The 22,023-nt window shown below is 41.8% G+C and overlaps 1 protein-coding gene across 1 annotated transcript in view; it reads right to left on the minus strand.

Annotated features, from left to right (window-relative positions):
* Positions 1-922: 922 nt before the first annotated feature.
* cibar1 (CBY1 interacting BAR domain containing 1) overlaps positions 923-22,023 on the minus strand; it is a 160,285-nt gene continuing 139,184 nt past the window's right edge. Inside the window, exons 8-9 of the mRNA XM_028817797.2 lie at positions 2,837-2,956; positions 923-1,127 (exon numbers count right to left, since the gene is read on the minus strand). Of these exons, the coding sequence (XP_028673630.2) occupies positions 1,026-1,127; positions 2,837-2,956 (222 nt within the window). The 3' untranslated portion in view covers positions 923-1,025. The remainder of the gene's footprint in view (positions 1,128-2,836; positions 2,957-22,023) is intronic.

A 22,023-nucleotide genomic window follows, 5' to 3' on the forward strand; every position in this document is an offset into this window, starting at 1 on the left:
TATATACTGTAAAATCCAGTTTTTTGGAGAGAAATCCCTAAAGCTGCATTTTTTTGTGTTTTATTTAGTTGATATTGATGTAAACAAATTGATGTAAATCATATAAATACTTTATTTTCAAAAATCTGGAATATTTTACTCACTACTGTATTTGCAGCTCCTTTATTACACAAATAGAGTAACAGTCTTTTATTTTTGGGCATGAAACTTAAGTGTAAACCCCTTAGTGCATATGGGGTTAATCTCTGCTGACAAAATCATTTAGCAGTGATTTAAAAAAGGCAGATAGAATGAAGTTAACATATGTAACAATATGGATAAACAGTTCAAAGAGTTATGAATTCAGGTTGCCAAGAATGTAAATCTAACACGGTGATATGTGCAGCTTATAGTGGATAATTTTGTTTCTTTGAAAACAAAATGCAATAGAAAACAGACACTTTCACAAGCAGACCACATTCAACATTTTCATAAAAACAGTAGACATATTTAGATTTGGTTAGTTTAAAAGTGAAGCCCATTATCCATTAAGTTAGAAATATTGAGTGTTGTGAAATATTTTTTTGCCACTTCTCAAATTCCCTATTATAGCAATTTTTACCTATGTCAGTTAGTGTTGGGTAACTTTATTCATTAGATAAATGAAGTATGTGAAAAATTATATATTTTTTCACTCAGGTGCCTTTTATCAAACATTATACTTTGATGGAAGACTTGAAAATATTTTGTGTCACCAATCTGCAATAACAGAGGCAACGTGGATGGGATCAAAATTTTTTTTACAGTGCAGTATAATGCCAAATAAACAACTGAAATTATTTGTGATTGCGTTACCCATGTGATGCATTTGATAGAGATGTTCCCGGAAGCGGTCACAAAATATTCTCCAACATAGGAAACAACTAAAATTAATTCTCAGATGAACATTAAAAACACAAGATTTATTGGTTTAAAAATAAATGGAAAAACACTTTTCATATATAATTGAAATAATACATCATTAAGGCAGAAAACACTGATATTAACTAATTTTCATCTTCCGTGCCATCCAGATCTTCATCTTCCTCCTCTTCCTCGTCTTCAAGTTCATCATCATCTTTTTTAAGCGGCCTGCTTACAGTTTGCTGCTGCTAAACCACAAAATGAAGAATCATAAGTATACAAAAGGATTGTATTACTTTGAGGAATTGTATGTACAAGCATACAGTTGAACTGACAGGAGGCATAAACGTAAGTACACAAAGTTTATAAAATGTATATTTTCATTGCAAATCAGTTTAAAACGTAAAATATATGGTTATCAATATACTGGGAAAAATATTTGTAATATTTAAGTGGAAACATGTATCCTTAACATTCAGTTACAAAAATTTCACCTGTAAAAACACGTCAATTCATTTACAACGGTTTTATGATTACAGAGTATTTGACATTCATAGAAAACGGACAGCAATTCTGTATCTACACAGATGTTCCAAATCAACACTGACAACGTGTATAAGAAGACCATCTGTAGGAAATGAATGTGTACAACAACAAAAAGAAAACATCAGAATGTATTAGTGTTTCATCTTTTAGGTCATTCAGCAGAGATCGTCTATGGTAGGATGTATCTAACGTAACTGTGGATAATCCTCAAACTTCTGCAAATGGTACAAAATGTGTTATAAAATTTGTCAAAAATGTAATTTCTAAGTGTAGGTAATTATTTTTTATCCAAACATGGCAACAATTTGCTTAGTCGGTGTTAAACTGGTCAGTGGTGAGTATTCATGGACCCACCATCCTGAACTAGCTAACTGTTATCTGTGTGGAGCTGAAATGTTCTCCCAGAGCCTGCATATGGTTTTCTCTCGGTACTCCATTTTTCATTCTACATAATCACTTAGTGTTATGGAAGAAATCAAAGGTTTGAAACCTAGGTGGTGTTGATTCTAACCTTAGTTTCTCATCTCATTTTAACAATGCCACAAAAACTATTTTTCCAACAGTAAAAGTAAGACCACTTTGTCTTTGTGTGTTCCAGAATGAATTTGCTGCCAGCAGACTTAGCTATTGTAATACTCGGTTCACAGTTTTACCAAACATAGATTGCAACTAGTGCACAACACACTAATTTCAGCCAGAACTAGAAAGACAGATCATGTAACTCTTATTCTCATGAAACTGCATTGGCCGTCTGTTGCTTTCAGAATTAATTTTAAGGTCCTTTTTCTTGTTTTTGAAGCTTCAAATGGATTAGATGCTGAATATCTTGCAGAATGTGTATCAAAATATATGCCAGATGGCATTCTCAGATCCTTTAAGGCAGGTTTACTAAATGTTTCTAAAGGTAATAATAAGGTGTCTGAAGAAGCAGCTTTTTGCCACTGTGCACTAAAAGTGAACCAGCATACCTAAAAAGTATTAGAGAAGTTACAGTAGCTCTGTAGATACTTTTAAACAACAGCTAAAACTCACTTTATTTTTGCATTTAACCAATGTTTTCATGATGTTTCTCCTTTTTATTTTCCTACGTTTTAACACTTTGTATTTTTTTCCTTCTGTTTTATACACTGAAAATTTCCACTTATTGCTATTTAACTTTTTAAATTTGGTAATTTTCTTAATTCTTTTTTATAATAATCTCCTTGAGCTGCAAAACATATGAAAGGTGCTATACAAATAGGATAACAGATATTATCTTTCATCAACAGGTAGATACTAAAAATTATAATGTAAACTGAAAAATCTTGCTTCTCCTTGTCCATAGATGTTTTCAAGATAAGAAAACAAAGATTTTGAAACCAGGATGAAGCAAAAAAAAAAAATTACAGTTAATTCCACCAGTTCTTACCTGTAGAGTCCCTGACATAGTCTTTATTGAACCAGTTCTGTTCAATGAAGATCCAGAATTAGCACGAACTATTTCTAAGCGAGACTGGTAGTCTGTGGGCCGCAGCGTACTTCTGAAGACCTGCCAAAACAGTATGAAGGGTTATTAAAAATGTCTGTAAACCTTTTGAACTGAAAATACATTAGGCCTCATTTTTTGTAATCAAAATTGTACTGTTAAAAACCTGTTTAATAAAAAGATAAAGAAAAACACCAAACAGAGATGAAAGCTCCCACCATCAGGATTAGCAATTATGCAAAATATAAATGAAATACCCAGAACCTGCATTACCCTCCCAGGTTAAAACATAATAAATAAAATTTAAAAGAAATTAAAGTCATCAGAACAACGAGAGAGTAATCAGTCATTGTAAAATTCTTTGAGCAAGTAAAAGTCAATTAACAGGAGAACCTTAGCTAGGTGAACTTCGCAATGGTGACATTCGGAAATGTTTTGGCGAGAGCCCAGTGGAGAAGTAAAGGGTGCAGACCTTCATTGAAGTGTCACAGAGGAAAGGTCCCGAGCGATTCATAGTCATTTAAAGCTTTGCTCACCTCGGCTGATATGTTGTAGAATCTATACTGACCTCTAAAAGAGAGCGCAGGAAAAAACAAATAATGGGCGACTCTCAACTCCTACACCCTTCTGATTGGCACATTTATTACCTGTCTTGGAGTGCCATTTTAGCACGGAAGTCTTGATAAAAATAAATTTTATGACCTTCAAATGAGAGCTCCTGAAATTTTCTTGCCTCTTGAATAACTGACAGGTGGTCTTGATAATTGATAAACCGCATTATAATAGCGGGAGGTTGAGATGTGTTATCTCACACACTACACAGCCTGTGTTTTGTCTTTGTAACAGGTTCAAAGAAAGCAACAGCGGGAAACATTTATGGCCAGAGCTGATGAAGGATAGCCAGCATATTTATATTTTATAAATCTTCCTTTTTCTACTCACATTCATAGTTGACAATGAGCCAGATTTAGCACATTTAGCACCATATAAGAACTGCTAGGCAAGCATTATAAGACAAGACAGTTAGGGACAACTGTGAAATGGGCAGTCAGACTGAGGACCATTGTATACAATTTTTGGATGTCAAAATCAGCATGAAACTGTATCATTGTTTGCCTTGTTTGGAATGGCATGATTCACCTAAGTGGGGGCCTCCACATGAAGAAAGAGTATACAGCCTTGTAACACTGCCCGGCACATATTTGAAGCTGACAGATGCATGGAAGATAATGTCATTCGATCCTGAAAATTCTTCCACTGCATGGCAAAAATGGCAGACTCTACACATTGGGCCCCAACTCCTGAACTGGGTTCTTGCCATTGGCTTCCTTCGTCTCTTATACAGCGTAAGCCATCATTAAACAAAGCTATTATAGCTTATAGTTTTTTCTCCTATGTGATTTCTTACCACCGTATCATTAAGGGAGGGGTATTGCCTTTGTCTATTATATCTATATAGATTTGGGGTATGTAACAGGCTGCAATTACTAAAGAACTCATTCCCAGGGAGTTAATGCTCTCTGCAGGATACAGTCCCAAAACATTTTTTTGAAGGGAGAGATGGCATCCTCCTTTGTATTGCCTTCAGGTCGGGGTATCTTTTTATCCAGACTGTTACGGACAGAATAAGTTCTTCTTTGCAAAGTAGCCATGATTGGATGCACCAAGGTAAGCTGAATATCTTGAATGATGTTTTGAAAAACTTTACACAGCAAGGGCAATCAGTATTGAGCAAAGGGTGGAAAGGATAAAAGCAGATGCAGAACTAAGAAGTGATTAGCAGTGTGTGTCACATGACACCCCCCATTTAGGGTTCTAAAGTAAACACTGTTTGTAATCAGTAAATTAAAGTATAAAGAGTCATCATTGATGTGAAAAATTAAAAAGTTAAGAAAATAGTCGTAAATATATACAGATTAGCCACATTATACACAATTTTTCAGCTAAAATATTAAAAGAATAATACAATTAAAAAACTGGTGAAAATTTTTATTTATTTTATTAACATGGAAACATTTTTTGACTATAGTTCTTTTTGCACATGCACTCTGACACAGCCCTTCATGAACTCTTATAAATAGCATTTTCTTGGCATAATTGAGTTCACTTCAAATATTAATAAAAATATTACATTCAAATTTGTAAATCAAACTGACAGGCTGTCAGAGTCAGACTTCAGAAAACATTAAGGGAGTACAGTACTGGGGAGGTAAAAACAATTTACCTATAGCAGAGTGTCTTTATGGCCTTGGTGGAAGAAGTTATCCCTGAAGCAGGCAGACTGTGTGGTGAGGCTCCAGTAGTGTTTACCACAAGGCAGAAGTAAAAACAGGTGGATGGCTTGGCATCTGAGGTTATGGATTTAGCCCGCATGAGACATTGGGTGGAGCAGATAGTAGGAAGCTTTGGAAGGTCAGCCCCAATGATTTTAGAAGCAGTATGGACAGTCCTTTGGAATAGCTTGCAATTCAGGCCAGTCAGGTTACTAAACTCACTGTGATGCATCCAGTCTGAATACTTTCAATAGTGAAGCTGTAGAAGTTCAAAGGGATTTTCATTTCTACCCCAAAGCTCTTTATCCTCCTCAGCAAAAAAAAAAACAAAGACAAAAAAGAGTCTTTGCTGAGCATTTTGAGGATGCAGGTGGTGCTGAGAGGCAGTCAGTGATCTGGACTCCCAGGAACTGAAGCTGCTAAATGGTCAGGAGAAGCTGTTGATGAACTGTAGAGCATGACTGCCTTTGTTTTTCCTGAAGTTAGCAATGACCTCCTTTGTTTTGTCAACATTTAGGGAGAGGCTGTTGCCATGGCACTATAAAGTCAGGTCTTTTACCTCCCTTTTGTAGCCAGCCTCATCATCGTTGCTAATGAGGCCAACCATAGTGGTGTCATCTGCAAAAGTGATGATTCTGTTGCCATCATTTTCACAGTCATAGGTGAATAAGCTATACAGCAGTGGGCTGATGCAGCAGCCTTGCATAGCACTGATATTGATCAACAGTGTGGATGAGTATCTGTTGCTAGTCTTCACTGAATGTGGCTTATTTGTCAGGAAGTCACACAACCAGTCACAGAAACAGCCACTCAGTCCAAAGTCTCTGAGCTTTGGAACCAGGCTGGTGGGCACAAAGGTGTTAAAAGCGGAGCTACAGTCAATGACCTGGTGCCTCATGTACAAACGGTGCATACACACAAAAATTTTGCGTATGTCTGTTTCCATGTTCACTTAAAGAGATGTATAAAAAACTAAACTTAGCATAAAGCCACTCATATTTTCATGGCAGCCTCACACCATGCGTATGCACTATAGATACCACATGGGCTGGGTGGACATCCCGGCCAGGAGATGGGATGGTTCCTTACCTGGATGGGAGGACCAAAAGGGATGGATGGACAGTTAACTAGTAAAGAAAGACATCGCTGGAAGCTTTTTATTCCCCCATCACACTAGATGGGTGCAGCCATGGATGTCAGTGCCCCCTAGGAAACCAGCAAGACATACCAGGAGATGTAGTTCAGCAGTGAACACCTGCTGGAATCACTGGGGGCCACAAGAGGGCATTGCAGGGAGACAAGCTCCCTGTTTTAATGGGCTTCCGTGCGACATGGAAGTGCTTCCATCGGCCAATTGCCCTGGTAATGGAAGTACTCCTGGATCTGTAATAAAAGGGGCCACACTCCCTTATCCAGGTGAGTCAGAGCTGGGAAGTAGTGGAGCAACGCTTGAGTGGAGGAGGGTAGTGTGGCAGGAAGAAAGTATTATGGAAAGAAAACCTGTGTTTTGTGCTTGTGTTACATTTTTGGAGGTATTTATAATAAAAACCTTCCATTATTTGAACCCGGGACTGTGCTTGTGTGTTCGTATTGGGGTTTGGAGTTGCTGGCACCTGGATTTCCATCACAGCATGTTTCTGCTCAGTTTTGCAAATGGGTGGCACCCAGCGTCAAAGAGGTGCTACTGTTTCTGTGTGGTCTTGCGTTTCTTTTTTAGATTTGCATCCACGTGGTACTAGACATGGTTGCCCCTTGTCACCACTGCTATTTGCAATTGCCATTGAACCACTGGCAGTTCCCTGTCGAAATGCTTATCAGATAAAGGGGATTATCACAGAAGGACTGGAACAGAAAATTTCTCTATATGCAGATGATATGGTTTTGTATATATCAGACCCACAAAATACTGTGCCTGCAGTCTTAACAGCACTTACAGAATTTCAAAAGATCTCTGGTCTCAGAATTAATTTGAATAAAAGTGTGCTCTTTCCAGTGAATTCTCAAGCATACAATATTAGACTGGACACCTTCCCTTTTATTATTGCAGATCAGTTTAAACACCTAGGAATAAATATCACAAGTAAACATAAAGCTCTTTATCAACAAAATTTCGCCGTCTGTATGGAAAAAAATTAAGCAAGACTTGCATAGATGGTCAGCCCTCCACCTTAATTTAGCTGGAAGAATTAACCGTTGTTAAGATGAATATCCTTCCTAAGCTTCTCTTTTTATTTCAAAACATTCCAATATCTATATATATAATTCACTAAGCCGGAAGACAAGTAGCCACCCATGGAAAGCACACTGTAAGGGGCGTGGATTCACTAAACCGCCGAGAAGCAAGACACCCATGGCGCACGCAGGAAGGAGCCACGCCCACCAACCTCTAAGACCATTGGATACAACGACAACTCGTAGAGCCGACGCCCACCAACTCGGACGCGATGCCTCGGAAAAACATGCCGTCATTTCTGTTTGTCTGTGCCACAGTCCACATGCAGCTCTGAGCCACGTTGACTTTTCATAAGTCAATCTCAGTGGAACCTTGGTTCACACAGAGGCAGCGCCAGAGAGAGACAGAGGCACACACAGGCAGCGCAAGAGAGAGACAGAGGCACACACAGGCAGCCCGAGAGAGAGAGAGCCGCGCACACGCAGGCAACGCGACAGAGAGAGCCGCGCAATCCTTTAAAACTGAGGTTAAAACACAATGAAGGAAGCAGTCTTTAAAAACCAATAAGCCCTGTGCCTCTTTTTTCATTAGCGTCTCACCTGCTTCACCACCCTGCAACAGTCAAGACGCTTTCTCAGCAGCTGACCTTCTCTGTGCCTGACTCCACTACTGTCAGTCGCCTGATTAAAAATGGTGAACTCCTGCAATGTTACTTATCTTGGTTGGCTTTTAAATAAAGTTCGAATTTGTTCAAATGTTCCTTTTTTTTCCCCCTGTGCTTAAAACTCATTAAAAAAAAAGTGTTTATACAACCTGCTGCAATGTTACAGAGAGAGAGAGAGGGCTCGCCTGCTTCTGAGAGACAGAGGGGGCTCCCGTGCTGCTGAGAGAGAGATCGAGGGCTGGGGAGGCTCGCATGCTGCTGAGAGAGAGAGAGAGCCTGCGTATGCAGCTGAGCAGGGAGCCTGGGTTTTCTTCCCCCTGTGCTTAAAACTCATTTAAAAAAAAAGTGTTTATACAACTGCTGCAATGTTACAGAGAGAGAGGGCTTGCGTGCTGCTGAGAGAGAGAGAGGGGGGGGGGGGGGGGGGGGGGGGGGGTATGGGTGGCTGGGAAAGCTCCTGTGCTGCTGAGAGAGAGCCTGCCCGTGCATCTGAGCAAACACAATTTCCTGTTAGATTTGCCTTTGCAATGACAATTAATAAGGCACAGGGCCAAACTTTCAAAAAGATGTGAATGTATCTGCCAAAACCAGTTTTCAGTCACGGACAGTTGTATGTTGCTCTCTCCAGAGTTCCATCTTTTCATTCACTTACTGGTATGCCTGCAGGATCACGTGCAACGAGCGAGAGAGAGCGAGCGACACACACACGCATACAGCTGCGCGAGAGAGAGCGCGCTGGACACATAAGAATAATTAATACTTCATTACATTGATATACCGGTGTTTTCAGTATTCAAAGCGCTATCCACACAGGGAGAAACCGGGAAGCGAACCCAATATCTTCCACAGTCTCCTTACTACAAAACAGCAGCACTACCATTGCGCTACAAGGCAGTTAAAGAATGCACCGGCCTCGATTTTGTTTTCACTTCTGTTTACAGCGATCGGATTGTAGCGTGCATTGTTGCAAAGTTACTTTTCTTGGTGGCTTATTACATTACGGATGTTTCACATGTTAATTTTTTTCCCTGTGCTTAAAAGACATTAAAAAAGTGTTTCTCAACTGTGACTCCGGAACAACTCAGTACGCAAGCTATATTAAGCGTCAACAACGAAGACTTGCTACACCTTAATGAACAACTGCTGAAACTTATCCCTACCGACGAAGTAACTTTCATCAGCGTGGCCTCCATCGTCACAGACGATCCCGCTTTCAGTCACGGACAATTGTATGTTGCTCTCTCCAGAGGTCCATCTTTTCATTCACTCACAGTGGTATCCACAAACCCACCCCATTTGGACAACTGTGTCGTTCAGCAAGTGTTCACCCATCAATACATAATTATGCGGCGTATGTTACGCCGCGGGTTGGCTAGTACATCAATAAATTATTCTTTAAGCAATAAGATTCAATTAGATTCAACCATACCCTCATTTATTTGGAACCTAAAACATCCACGTATCCAAGGAGCAACTCTACAAAGACCTAAGGCAGAAGGTGGCATGGCTCTGCCTGACTTTCAGTTTTACTACTGGGCAGCAAACATACAAGCTATAAAACCCGGGTACAAATAGATGAACATACACAGGCTTGGTCAGCAATAGAAATAAAATCCTGTAATACTTCTCTATATTCCCTGCTTTGTGCCCCAATAAATGCAAGTTATCGCCAAAATACTAATAACCCAATGTGCTTCACTCATTCAGAATATGGAACAAATGCAGAAAGCATTTTTAAGCACCTCTGCATGAGAACCACCTTTTTCAACCCTCGCAAACATATGCAGTATTTAATATCTGGAAAACATTTGGAATTAAATTGCTTAGAAATCTTTATACAGACAACATCTTTGCATCCTATGAACAATTACATTCCAAATTAAATTTTCCAGCAACACATTTCTTTCACTATCTTCAAATTAAAAACTTTGTCAAACAGAACCTGCCTGATTTTCCCCATCTCCCACCTTCCTCTATGCTGGAAAAAATATTGCTCAGTCTAGAGGATTCTGCCAGCATTTCTGGAATATATAAAAACTAGCCAACCCGCGGCGTAGCATACGCCGCATAATTATGTATTGATGGGTAAACACTTCCTGAAAGACACAGTTGTCCAAATGGGGTTGGTTTTGAGGATACGATTGTAGGTGAATGAAAAGATGTAACTCTGGAGAGGGCAACATACAATACAGCATTTTACACGCTACATACATCGATTCACATCGAAGTACAGACACTGCTAAGACCATGGAATACCCCTCGCAAACTGTTTTACACGCTGCATACAGCGATTCACATCCACGACAAATATGATTCTTCGTGCTGTCGCGTCCACCTTCGCTCTCGAAGCATACACACTGCCTGGTCATGTGCCCACTCACAAAAGCAACTAACAGAGACCCACCCACCAACTGTAAACTATATACATTGGACTTCCAATACAACTCGGAGTCCTGCCACGTGCAAAAGTTCGCTGATGACACTGCTATCGTGGGCTGCATCAGGAAGTGGGCAGGAGGAGGAGTATAGGGACCTAATTAAGGACTTTGTTAAATGGTGCGACTCAAACCACCTACACCTGAACACCAGCAAAACCAAGGAACTGGTGATGGATTTTAGGAGGCCCAGACCCCTCATGGACCCCGTGATCATCAGAGATGACTGTGTGCAGATGGTGCAGACCTATAAATATCTGGGAGTGCAGCTGGATGATAAATTAGACTGGACCGCCAATACTGATGCTCTGTGCAAGAAAGGACAGAGCCAACTATACTTGCTTAGAAGGCTGGCGTCCTTCAACATCTGCAATAAGATGCTGCAGATGTTCTATCAGACGGTTGTGGCGAGTGCCCTCTTCTATGCGGTGGTGTGCTGGGGAGGCAGCATTAAGAAGAAAGATGCCTCACGCCTGGACAAACTGGTGAGGAAGGCAGGCTCTGTTGTTGGCATGGAGCTGGACAGTTTAACATCTGTGGCAGAGCGACGGGCGCTGAGCAGGCTCCTGTCAATTATGGAGAATCCACTTCATCCACTGAACAGGATCATCTCCAAACAGAAGAGCAGCTTCAGTGACAGACTGCTGTCACTGTTCAGCTCCACTGACAGATTGAGGAGATCATTCCTCCCCCAAACTATGAGACTCTTCAATTCCACCGGGGTTGGGTATAACGTTAACATTTAACATTATACAAAGTTATTGTCTGTTTTTTTTACCTGCATTATTATCAATCTTTAATTTAATATTGTTTATTGTATCAGTATGCTGCTGCTGGAGAATGTGAATTTCCCCTTGGGATTAATCAAGTATCTATCCATCTGTCTGTGTGTGTGCCTCTGTCTCTGCCTCTGTGTGTGTGTGTGTGTGTGCGTGCGCGTCTCTCTCTCTCTCGGGCTGCCTGTGTGCCTCGGTCTCTCTGCGTCTGTCTCTCTCTGGCTCTGCCTGTGTATGTGCGCGGCTCTCTCTCTCACTGCCTGCCTGTGTGCCTCTGTCTCTCTCTGGCTCTGCCCTTGTGCGCGCAGCTCTCTCTCTCACTGCCTGCCTGTGTGCGGCTCTCTCTCTCGGGCTGCCTGTGTGCCTCTGTCTCTCTCTGTCTCTGCCTGTGCCTGTGTGCGCGCGGCTCTCTCTCTCACTGCCTGCCTATGTGCGGCTCTCTCTCTCGGGCTGCCTGTGTGCCTCTGTCTCTCTCTGGCTCAGCCTGTGTGTGTGCGCGGCTCTCTCTCTCGGGCTGCCTGTGTGCCTCTGTCTCTCTCTTGCTCTGCCTGTGTGTGTGCGCGTCTCTCTCTCTCACTGCCTGCCTGTGTGCCTCTGTCTCTCTCTGGCTCTGCCTGTGTGTGTGCGCGGCTCTCTCTCTCTCTCACTGCCTGCCTGTGTGCCTCTGTCTCTCTCTGGCTCTGCCTCTGTGTGTGCGCGTCTCTCTCTCTCGGGCTGCCTGTGTGCCTCTGTCTCTCTGCGTCTGTCTCTCTCTGGCTCTGCCTGTGTATGTGCGCGGCTCTCTCTCTCACTGCCTGCCTGTGTGCCTCTGTCTCTCTCTGGCTCTGCCCGTGTGCGCGCAGCTCTTTATCTCACTGCCTGCCTGTGTGCGGCTCTGTCTCTCTCTGGCTCTGCCTGTGTGTGCGCGGCTCTCTCTCTCTCTCTCTCTCACTGCCTGCCTGTGTGCGGCTCTCTCTCTCGGGCTGCCTGTGTGCCTCTGTCTCTCTCTGGCTCAGCCTGTGTGTGTGCGCGGCTCTCTCTCTCGGGCTGCCTGTGTGCCTCTGTCTCTCTCTGGCTCTGCCTGTGTGTGTGCGCGGCTCTCTCTCTCACTGCCTGCCTGTGTGCCTCTGTCTCTGCCTGTGTGTGTGCGCGGCTCTCTCTCTCACTGCCTGCCTGTGTGCCTCTGTCTCCCTCTGGCTCTGCCTCTGTGTGTGCGCGTCTCTCTCTCTCGGGCTGCCTGTGTGCCTCTGTCTCTCTGCGTCTGTCTCTCTCTGGCTCTGCCTGTGTATGTGTGCGGCTCTCTCTCTCACTGCCTGCCTGTGTGCCTCTGTCTCTCTCTGGCTCTGCCCGTGTGTGCGCGCGGCTCTCTCTCTCTCTCTCTCTCTCTCTCACTGCCTGCCTGTGTGCCTCTGTCTCTCTCTAGCTCTGCCTGTGTGTGTGTGCGCGGCTCTCTCTCTCACTGCCTGCCTGTGTGCCTCTGTCTCTCTGCGTCTGTCTCTCTCTGGTGCTGCCTGAGTGTGTGTACGCGGCTCTCTCTCTTACTGCCTGCCTGTGTGCCTCTGTCTCTCTCTGGCTCTGCCCGTGTGTGTGCGCGGCTCTCTCTCTCGGGCTGCCTGTGTGCCTCTGTCTCTCTCTGGCGCTGCCTGTGTGTGTGCCTCTGTGTGAACCGAGGTTCGACTGAGGTTGACTAATGAAAAGTCAACGTGGCTCAGAGATGCATGTGGCCTCTAGCCCAGACGAACATAAATGACGGCGTTTTTTCCCAGTCGTCGCGTCCGAGTTGGTGGGCGTGGCTCTGCAAGTTGTCGTCGTATCCAATGGTCTTAGAGTTGGTGGGCGTGGCTCCTTCCTGCATGTGCCATGGGCGGCTTACTTGTCGGCGGCTTAGTGAATCCACGCCCCTTCCGGCATGCTTTCCATGGGTGGCTACTTGTCTCCCGGCTTAGTGAATTATATATATATATACAGTGGTGTGAAAAACTATTTGCCCCCTTCCTGATTTCTTATTTTTTGCGTGTTTGTCACACAAAATGTTTCTGATCATCAAACACATTTAACCATTAGTCAAAAATAACACAAGTAAACACAAAATGCAGTTTGTAAATGGTGGTTTTTATTATTTAGGGAGAAAAAAAAATCCAAATCTACATGGCCCTGTGTGAAAAAGTAATTGCCCCCTGAACCTAATAACTGGTTGGGCCACCCTTAGCAGCAATAACTGCAATCAAGCGTTTGCGATAACTTGCAATGAGTCTTTTACAGCGCTCTGGAGGAATTTTGGCCCACTCATCTTTGCAAAATTGTTGTAATTCAGCTTTATTTGAGGGTTTTCTAGCATGAACCGCCTTTTTAAGGTCATGCCATAGCATCTCAATTGGATTCAGGTCAGGACTTTGACTAGGCCACTCCAAAGTCTTCATTTTGTTTTTCTTCAGCCATTCAGAGGTGGATTTGCTGGTGTGTTTTGGGTCATTGTCCTGTTGCAGCACCCAAGATCGCTTCAGCTTGAGTTGACGAACAGATGGCCGGACATTCTCCTTCAGGATTTTTTGGTAGACAGTAGAATTCATGGTTCCATCTATCACAGCAAGCCTTCCAGGTCCTGAAGCAGCAAAACAACCCTAGACCATCACATTACCACCACCATATTTTACTGTTGGTATGATGTTCTTTTTCTGAAATGCTGTGTTCCTTTTACGCCAGATGTAACGGGACATTTGCCTTCCAAAAAGTTCAACTTTTGACTCATCAGTCCAAAAGGTATTTTCCCAAAAGTCTTGGCAATCATTGAGATGTTTCTTAGCAAAATTGAGACGAGCCCTAATGTTCTTTTTGCTTAACAGTGGTTTGCGTCTTGGAAATCTGCCATGCAGGCCGTTTTTGCCCAGTCTCTTTCTTATGGTGGAGTCGTGAACACCGACCTTAATTGAGGCAATTGAGGCCTGCAGTTCTTTAGACGTTGTCCTGGGGTCTTTTGTGACCGCTCGGATGAGTCGTCTCTGCGCTCTTGGGGTAATTTTGGTCGGCCGGACACTCCTGGGAAGGTTCAACACTGTTCCATGTTTTTGCCATTTGTGGATAATGGCTCTCACTGTGGTTCGCTGGAGTCCCAAAGCTTTAGAAATGGCTTTATAACCTTCACCAGACTGATAGATCTCAATTACTTCTGTTCTCATTTGTTCCTGAATTTCTTTGGATCTTGGCATGATGTCTAGCTTTTGAGGTGCTTTTGGTCTACTTCTCTGTGTCAGGCAGCTCCTATTTAAGTGATTTCTTGATTGAAACAGGTGTGGCAGTAATCAGGCCTGGGGGTGGCTACGGAAATTGAACTCAGGTGTGATACACCACAGTTAGGTTATTTTTTAACAAGGGGGCAATTACTTTTTCACACAGGGCCATGTAGGTTTGGATTTTTTTTCTCCCTAAATAATAAAAACTATCATTTAAAAACTGCATTTTGTGTTTACTTGTGTTATATTTGACTAATGGTTAAATGTGTTTGATGATCAGAAACATTTTGTGTGACAAACATGCAAAAGAATAAGAAATCAGGAAGGGGGCAAATAGTTTTTCACACCACTGTAGATATTTTAGAGTCCCTCCCTTTCAAAGATCCAAGATGACAATGGGAAAAGGATCTCTCACTCAACATATCAGAAAAGCAGTGGAAGGTAGCAATGCAGAGAATTAATTCGAGCTCCATATGCGCAAAACATACAATTATTCAGCTCAAAATTATATATCGAGCACATCTGTCTTGCTTGAAATTGTCCAAAATATTTCCAGGGCAAGATCCAACCTGTGAATGCTGCAATCAAGTTCCAGCCTCACTGGGTCACATGTTCTGGGCCTGTACCAAATTAACATCATTCTGGACAAAAATTTTTAAGTGCCTTTCAGATAGCCTTGGTGTCCCAATTCCTCCTAATCCACTAACAGCTGTGTTTGGTGTCCTCCCAGATGGGCTTAAAGTGGAGAAGGTCAAACAAACTGTGATTGCCTTCACTACACTATTGGCATGCAGACTTATTTTGTTAAACTGGAAGAATCCTACCTCTCCTCTTTAAAGTCAGTGGGTAACTGATGTTTTATATTATTTGAAATTGGAAAAAATCAAATTCTCACTTAGAGGATCTGTGCAGAACTTCTTCAAAACCTGGCAGAGATCTAATTAATAACAAACTTTTAAAGCACTGAGGAAGTAGATTCTCTCCCTATTTCTTTTTCTTTTCCATTTATCTGTATCTGCCTATTAAACTCTTCAATTTATTTATTTTTACTATTTTTAAGTTTTAGTCCATTGGCCATTCTCTCTTTCTCAGGGGTGGGGTGGATTTGTTTTCAATCCTATTTTTTTTGTAAAAATGTATCTATTTGTATGGAATGATTACAATAAAATCAATAAAATTAAGTTTTGCATCCATGACGCAGACTTTATTTAGTACATCGAAATTAACTGCATATCGTTTACAAATTTATTTCACTTGATTGCATACATTCAGTAACAATATGATCTTGCACAGAATGGCCAAAATATTCCAATTACCATGGCTGCTTCATCATTGTTAGAAGACATTGCAAATGAAAGAATTAGAAAAGAGCAAGTATTTACAGATCATACAGATTTCCTGTCCCATGATGATGCCTGGCTTCAAAGTCAATTTAGATTTCCAAGAGCTATCGTCTTGGAGCTGGGTGCTGTTAGATTACTAGGATGTGCGCTTGACATCAATTTCATGATGAAATGCATTTTGCAGAGAAATTGTTAACTTCATTTAATAATGTATACTGTTAATAATTAAACATGTGGGTGTCCCCTGCATGGAGTTTGAATGTTTTCCTGGTGGGTTACCTATATGTGCTTCGGTTTCCTTCTGAAGGCACATAGGTTAGGGGATTTGGTGATTTATTGTGTGGTGATTGGTTACATTGAGAAAGAAAACTTACGGACAGGAATTGGGGATTGGTATGTTTGACAGAGACAGTACTGCTGAAATAAATTATTTCTTTTTTTTAATTTATTTTATTTATTAATTTTATTGTAATCATTCCATACAAATAGATCAATTTATACAAAAAGGAATCGAAGACAAATCAAACCCCACCCTTGAGAAGGAGAGCATGGCCAAAGGAGAATTGCTTAGGGCTTTTTAATAGGGCAAAAATAAACAAAAGAAAAGAAAGAATATATATAGGTAAATAAAAAATGGAGAAGGGAAAGAAATGCGGAAATAATTATTTCTTCTTATTCTAAAATATTATTGATTAGATCCTGCCAGGCCCCTCTTTAAGAAGGGGGACCGGAGGGTGTGTTCCAACTACAGAGGGATCACACTCCTCAGCCTCCCAGGAAAAGTCTATTCGGGGGTTCTGGAGAGGAGAGTCCGTCGGATAGTCGAACCTCGGATTCAGGAGGAACAGTGTGATTTTCGTCCTGATCGCGGAACAGTAGACCAACTCTACACCCTTAGCAGAGTCCTGGAGGGTGCATGGGAGTTCGCCCAACCAGTCTACATGTGTTTTGTGGATTTGGAAAAGGCGTTGGACCGTGTCCCTCGGGGAATTCTGTGGGGGGTGCTCCGGGAGTATGGGGTACTGGACCCCCTGATAAGGGCTGTTCAGTCCCTGTACAACCGGTGTCAGAGCTTGGTCCGCACTGCCGGCAGTAAGTCGAACCCGTTTCCAGTGAGAGTTGGACTCCGCCAGGGCTGCCCTTTGTCAACGATTCTGTTCATAACTTTTATGGACAGAAATTCTAGGTGCAGCCAGGGTGTTTAGGGGGTCCGGTTTGGTGGACTCAGGATTGGGTCACTGCTTTTTGCAGATGATGTTGTCCTGTTTGCTTCATCAGGCCGTGATCTTCAGCTCTCTCTGGATCGGTTCGCAGCTGAATGTGAAGCGGCTGGGATGGGAATCAGCACCTCCAAATCCGAGACCATGGTCCTCAGCTGGAAAAGGGTGGAGTGCCCTCTCAGGGTTGGGAGCGAGATCATGCCTCAAGTGGAGGAGTTCAAGTATCTTGGGGTCTTGTTCACGAGTGAGGGAAGAATGGAGCGTGAGATCGACAGGCGGATCGGTGAATTGTCCGAAGTGATGTGGACTCTGCATCGGTCTGTTGTGGTGAAAAAGGAGCTGAGCCGTAAGGCAAAGCTCTCAATTTACCAGTCAATCTATGTTCCTACCCTCACCTATGGTCATGAGCTATGGGTAGTGACCGAAAGAACAAGATCGCGAATACAAGCGGCTGAAATGAGTTTCCTCCGCAGGGTGTCTGGGCTCTCCCTTAAAGATAGGGTGAGAAGCTCAGTCATCCGGGAGGGGCTCAGAGTAGAGCCGCTGCTCCTCCGCATCAAGAGGAGTCAGATGAGGTGGCTTGGGCATCCGATCAGGATGCCTCCTGGATGCCTCCCTGGTGAGGTGTTCCGGGCACGTCCAACCAGGAGGAGGCCCCGGGGAAGACCCAGGACACGCTGGAGGGACTATGTCTCCCGGCTGGCCTGGGAACGCCTTGGGATTCTCCCGGAAGAGCTAGAAGAAGTGGCCGGGGAGAGGGAAGTCTGGGTATCTCTGCTCAAGCTGCTGCCCCCGCGACCCGACTTCGGATAAGTGGAAGAGGATGGATGGATGGATGAGATCCTGTCAGGTTTTGAAAAAATTCTGTACAGATCCTCTAACTGAGAATTTGATTTTTTCCAATTTCAAATAATATAAAACATCGGTTTCCCACTGACTTATCAGAGGAGAGTTAGGATTCTTCCAATTTAACAAAATAAGGCTGCGTGCCAAAAGTGTAGTGAATGCAATCACCGTTTGCTTGACCTTCTCCACTTCAAGTCCATCTGGAAGAACACCAAACACAGCTGTTAATGGGTTAGGAGGGATTGTGACACCAAGGCTGTCTGAAAGGCACTTAAAAATTTTGGTCCAAAATGATGTTAATTTGGTGCAGGCCCAAAACATGTGACCCAGTGAGGCAGGAGCTTGGTTGCAGCGTTTGCAGGTTGGATCTTACCCTGGAAACATTTTGGACAGTTTTAAGCGAAACAGATGAGCTCGATATATAATTTTTAGTTGAATAATTCTATGCTTTGCGCATATGGAGCTCGAGCGAATTCTCTGCAATGCTACCTTCCACTCCTTTTCTGATATATTGATTAAGAGATCTTTTTCCCAATGTCCTCTTGGATCTTTGAAAGGAAGGGACTCTAAAAAGATTTTATATAATGCGGAAATGGTGTCTAATTCCTCGAAATTGAGCAGTATTTTTTCCAGCATGGTGGAGAGTACGAGATGAGGAAAATCGGGCAGTTTCTGTTTAACAAAGTTTAAAATTTGAAGATAGTGAAAGAAATGTGTAGCTGGGAGGTTGAATTTGGAACGTAATTGTTCAAAGGATGCAAAGATATTGTCTATATAAAGATCTCTGAGCAATTTAAATCCCAAATCTTTTGCAGGTATTAAAAACTGGATATGTTTGCGAGGGTTGAAAGAGGTGGTTCTCTTGCAGAGGTGCCACAGATAAAAGATTTTACATCTTAAAATGCTTTCTAAGTTGGTTCCATATTCTGAGTGAGTAAAGCACAATTGGGTTATTAGTATATTTGTGATAACTTGCATTTATTGGAGCGAGAGCAGGGAGTATAAAGAAGTGCTACAGGAATTTACTTCTATTGCGGGCCAAGCCTGTGTATGTTCATTTTTTTGTGTCCAGGTTTTTATGGCTTGTATGTTTGCTGCCCAGTAATAAAACTGAAAATTAGGTAAAGGCATGCCACCTTCTGCCTGAGGTCTTTGCAGGGTCGCTCTTCAGATACATGAGTGTTTTGAGTTCCAAATAAATGAGGTTATTGTTGAATCTAATTGCTTAAAAATGATTTATTGATATATATTGGAATGTTTTGAAATAAAAAGTTTAGGAAGGATATTCATCTTAACAACGTTAATTCTTCCGGCTAGAGTGAGATGAAGGGCTGACCATCTATGCAAGTCTTACTTAATTTTTTCCATACAGACGGCAAAATTTTGTTGATAAAGAGCTTTATGTTTACTTGTGACATTTACCCCTAGGTATTTAAACTGATCTGCTATGGTAAAAGGTAGAGTGTCCAATCTAATATTATATGCTTGTGAATTCACTGGAAAGAGTATACTTTTATTCAGATTAATTCTGAGACCAGATATTTTTTGAAATTCTGTAAGTGCTGTTAAAACTGCAGGCACAGTGTTTTCTGGGTCTGATATATATAAAACCATATCACCTGCATATAGAGAAATTTTCTGTTCCAGTTCTTCTCTGATAATCCCCTTTATCTGGTAAGAATTTCGACAGTGAACCGCCAGTGGTTCAATGGCGATTGCAAACAGCAGTGGTGACAAGGGGCATCCTTGTCTGGTGCCACGTTCTAGCTTAAAGTAGTCTGAACAAATGTTGTTAATACAAACTGAAGCTTCTGGATTGGTATACAGTAGTTTGATCCATGCACAAAAATGCGGGCCAAACCCAAATTTCTCCAATGCAGTGAAAAGGTAGTTCCATTCAATCATATCAAATGCTTTTTCTGCGTCTAATGATAGTAATATCTCTGGGGTGTTTGACTTTGCTGGTGAATATATTACATTAAACAGACGTCGGAGATTGGAAGATAAGTGTCGGCCTTTAATAAATCCAGTTTGATCCTGTGATATTACAGAGGGCAGCACTTTCTCCATTCTTCTAGCTATAATTTTTGAGAGTATCTTAACATCATTATTCAGGAATGAAATTGGTCTGTATGATGCACATTGTAACAAGTCCTTATTTTGTTTAGGAAAGATGGTAATTAATGCTTGACGAAAAGTTTGAGGTAGAATTTGATTGTCTCTAGCTTCTGTAAATGTTGCCAATAAGAGGGGAGCTAGCTGAGTGGAGAATTTCTTATAAAGTTCTACGGGGTAACCATCAGGGCCTGCTGATTTCCTGCTTTGAAGTGACTTTATAGCATCTAGTAATTCTGATAGGGTCAGAGGTTTACCCAGTTCCTCAGCACTTAAAGCACCTATTTGTGGTGTCTGTAATGTATCCAGAAATGCATTAGATTGTGTGTTGTCTTCTTTGAACTCAGTAAAATACAAGGATTTATAATAATCTCTAAATGTGTGCATTATATTTTTATGGTCAATGATTTCTTCTCCATTTGTGTTGGTGATTACTGGGATTGCATTGCGAACTTCTTGTTTGTGAATTTGTTGAGCTAAAAGCTTATTAGCTTTCTCTCCGTGTTCATAGTAATGATGTCTTGACTTATAAATAAATTGTTCAGTTTCCTTAGTTGTCAAGATGTTGAGTTCTGTATGCAGAGCCTGCCTTTTCCTATGAAGAGCTTCACTTGGACGCCTGGCTTGTTCTTCATTTATTCTAGTAATTTCGCTTCTTAGCTCTGACGCTTTCTTGGTTTCTAATTTATTTCTGTGGGAAAGATATTAAATAATCTGTCCTCTTAAGAAGGCCTTTAGAGTTTCCCAGAGTGTTCCTGCAGAAACCTCTGAGGGTGTGTTTGTCTCTAGGAAGAAGCTGATTTGTTTGGATATAAATTCTGTGCAGTTCTCATCTGCCAATAGAAGAGGGTTAAGACGCCACCTGCGAGATGAGTGTGAGGGGCTTAATGATTTTAGCTCCAAGACTAAAGGGGCATGGTCGGAGATAACAATTGTGTCGTATTTGCACGATTTAATCGTAGGCAAGAAATTATTATCTATAAAAAAATAATCAATTCTTGAGTAGCTATGATGCACTGGTGAGTAGAACGAATATGTTCTTCAGTTTGGGTTAAGAAACCTCCAGGGGTCTGATAAGTTGTGGTCAGTTACAAACTGTGTAATTGTCTTTGCAGTGTTAGATGTCGTCCCCCCTGTCATAGGAGTCCCATCTAATAGTGGATTTAAAACACAATTAAAGTCTCCAGCCATTATAATTTTATGAGTGTTCACATTGGGATAGATAGACAAATAGATTTTGCATGAATTCCTTATCATCGACATTGGGTGCATAAACATTTATCAATCACTTTACTGTTAAATAAGTTGCCCATGACCATCACATATCAGGGTCCGATACTACATCTGATGCTACAAATGGGACAGTTCTGTGTATGAGACTTCCCACACCTCTAGTTTTCTTTGTAAAGCTAGAATGGAACATTTGGCCAGTCCAGTCTTTTTGTACCGTCTTTTTCCGAAAATAAGACACTGTCTTACTTTCTTTTTTGGTCCAAAATACGCACTAGGGCTTATTTTCGGGGGAGGACAAAAATAAAAGTATATTTATATATTTTTATTTAATATTTATTTATTTTACACAGAATACAGAAATTAAAATTTATTCAATTACAGTCATGTCATCTTCTTCTGGAACATCGTCATAAATCAAGATTTACACCCCTGGAGTCTTCCACAATTCCCTTTTTGTACTCGACGGAATAGCTCTTTCGTTTTGTACTCATTTTAACTGCGGTTAAAAATTATTCACTTTATAAAAAATAAAATTACGTATGAGGAAATAATCAGACTTACAAGACTGAAATGAACAAACATTGTATCTGCACTGTCGCTCAATGTAGACTGCTGCCTTAACGAACAATTATTTATAGTGTGCGCCAACGACGCGTTCCGTCGCATTCCGCATATGCATGCCCCCCTCCACACCTCATTCGACCATACTCTGCGATACGCGCGACGCAGTACAACACAGCAGAGCAGAGCGGACACAATATTTATGTATTCATGCTGCCTTATGTTGTATTTTTAAGATAAATTCCAAGAATTAATTTGAAACGAACTGTAGAGGTAAAGAAT

The sequence above is a fragment of the Erpetoichthys calabaricus genome, chromosome 13 (assembly GCF_900747795.2).
Source record: "Erpetoichthys calabaricus chromosome 13, fErpCal1.3, whole genome shotgun sequence".
Taxonomy (NCBI): Eukaryota; Metazoa; Chordata; class Cladistia; order Polypteriformes; family Polypteridae; genus Erpetoichthys; species Erpetoichthys calabaricus.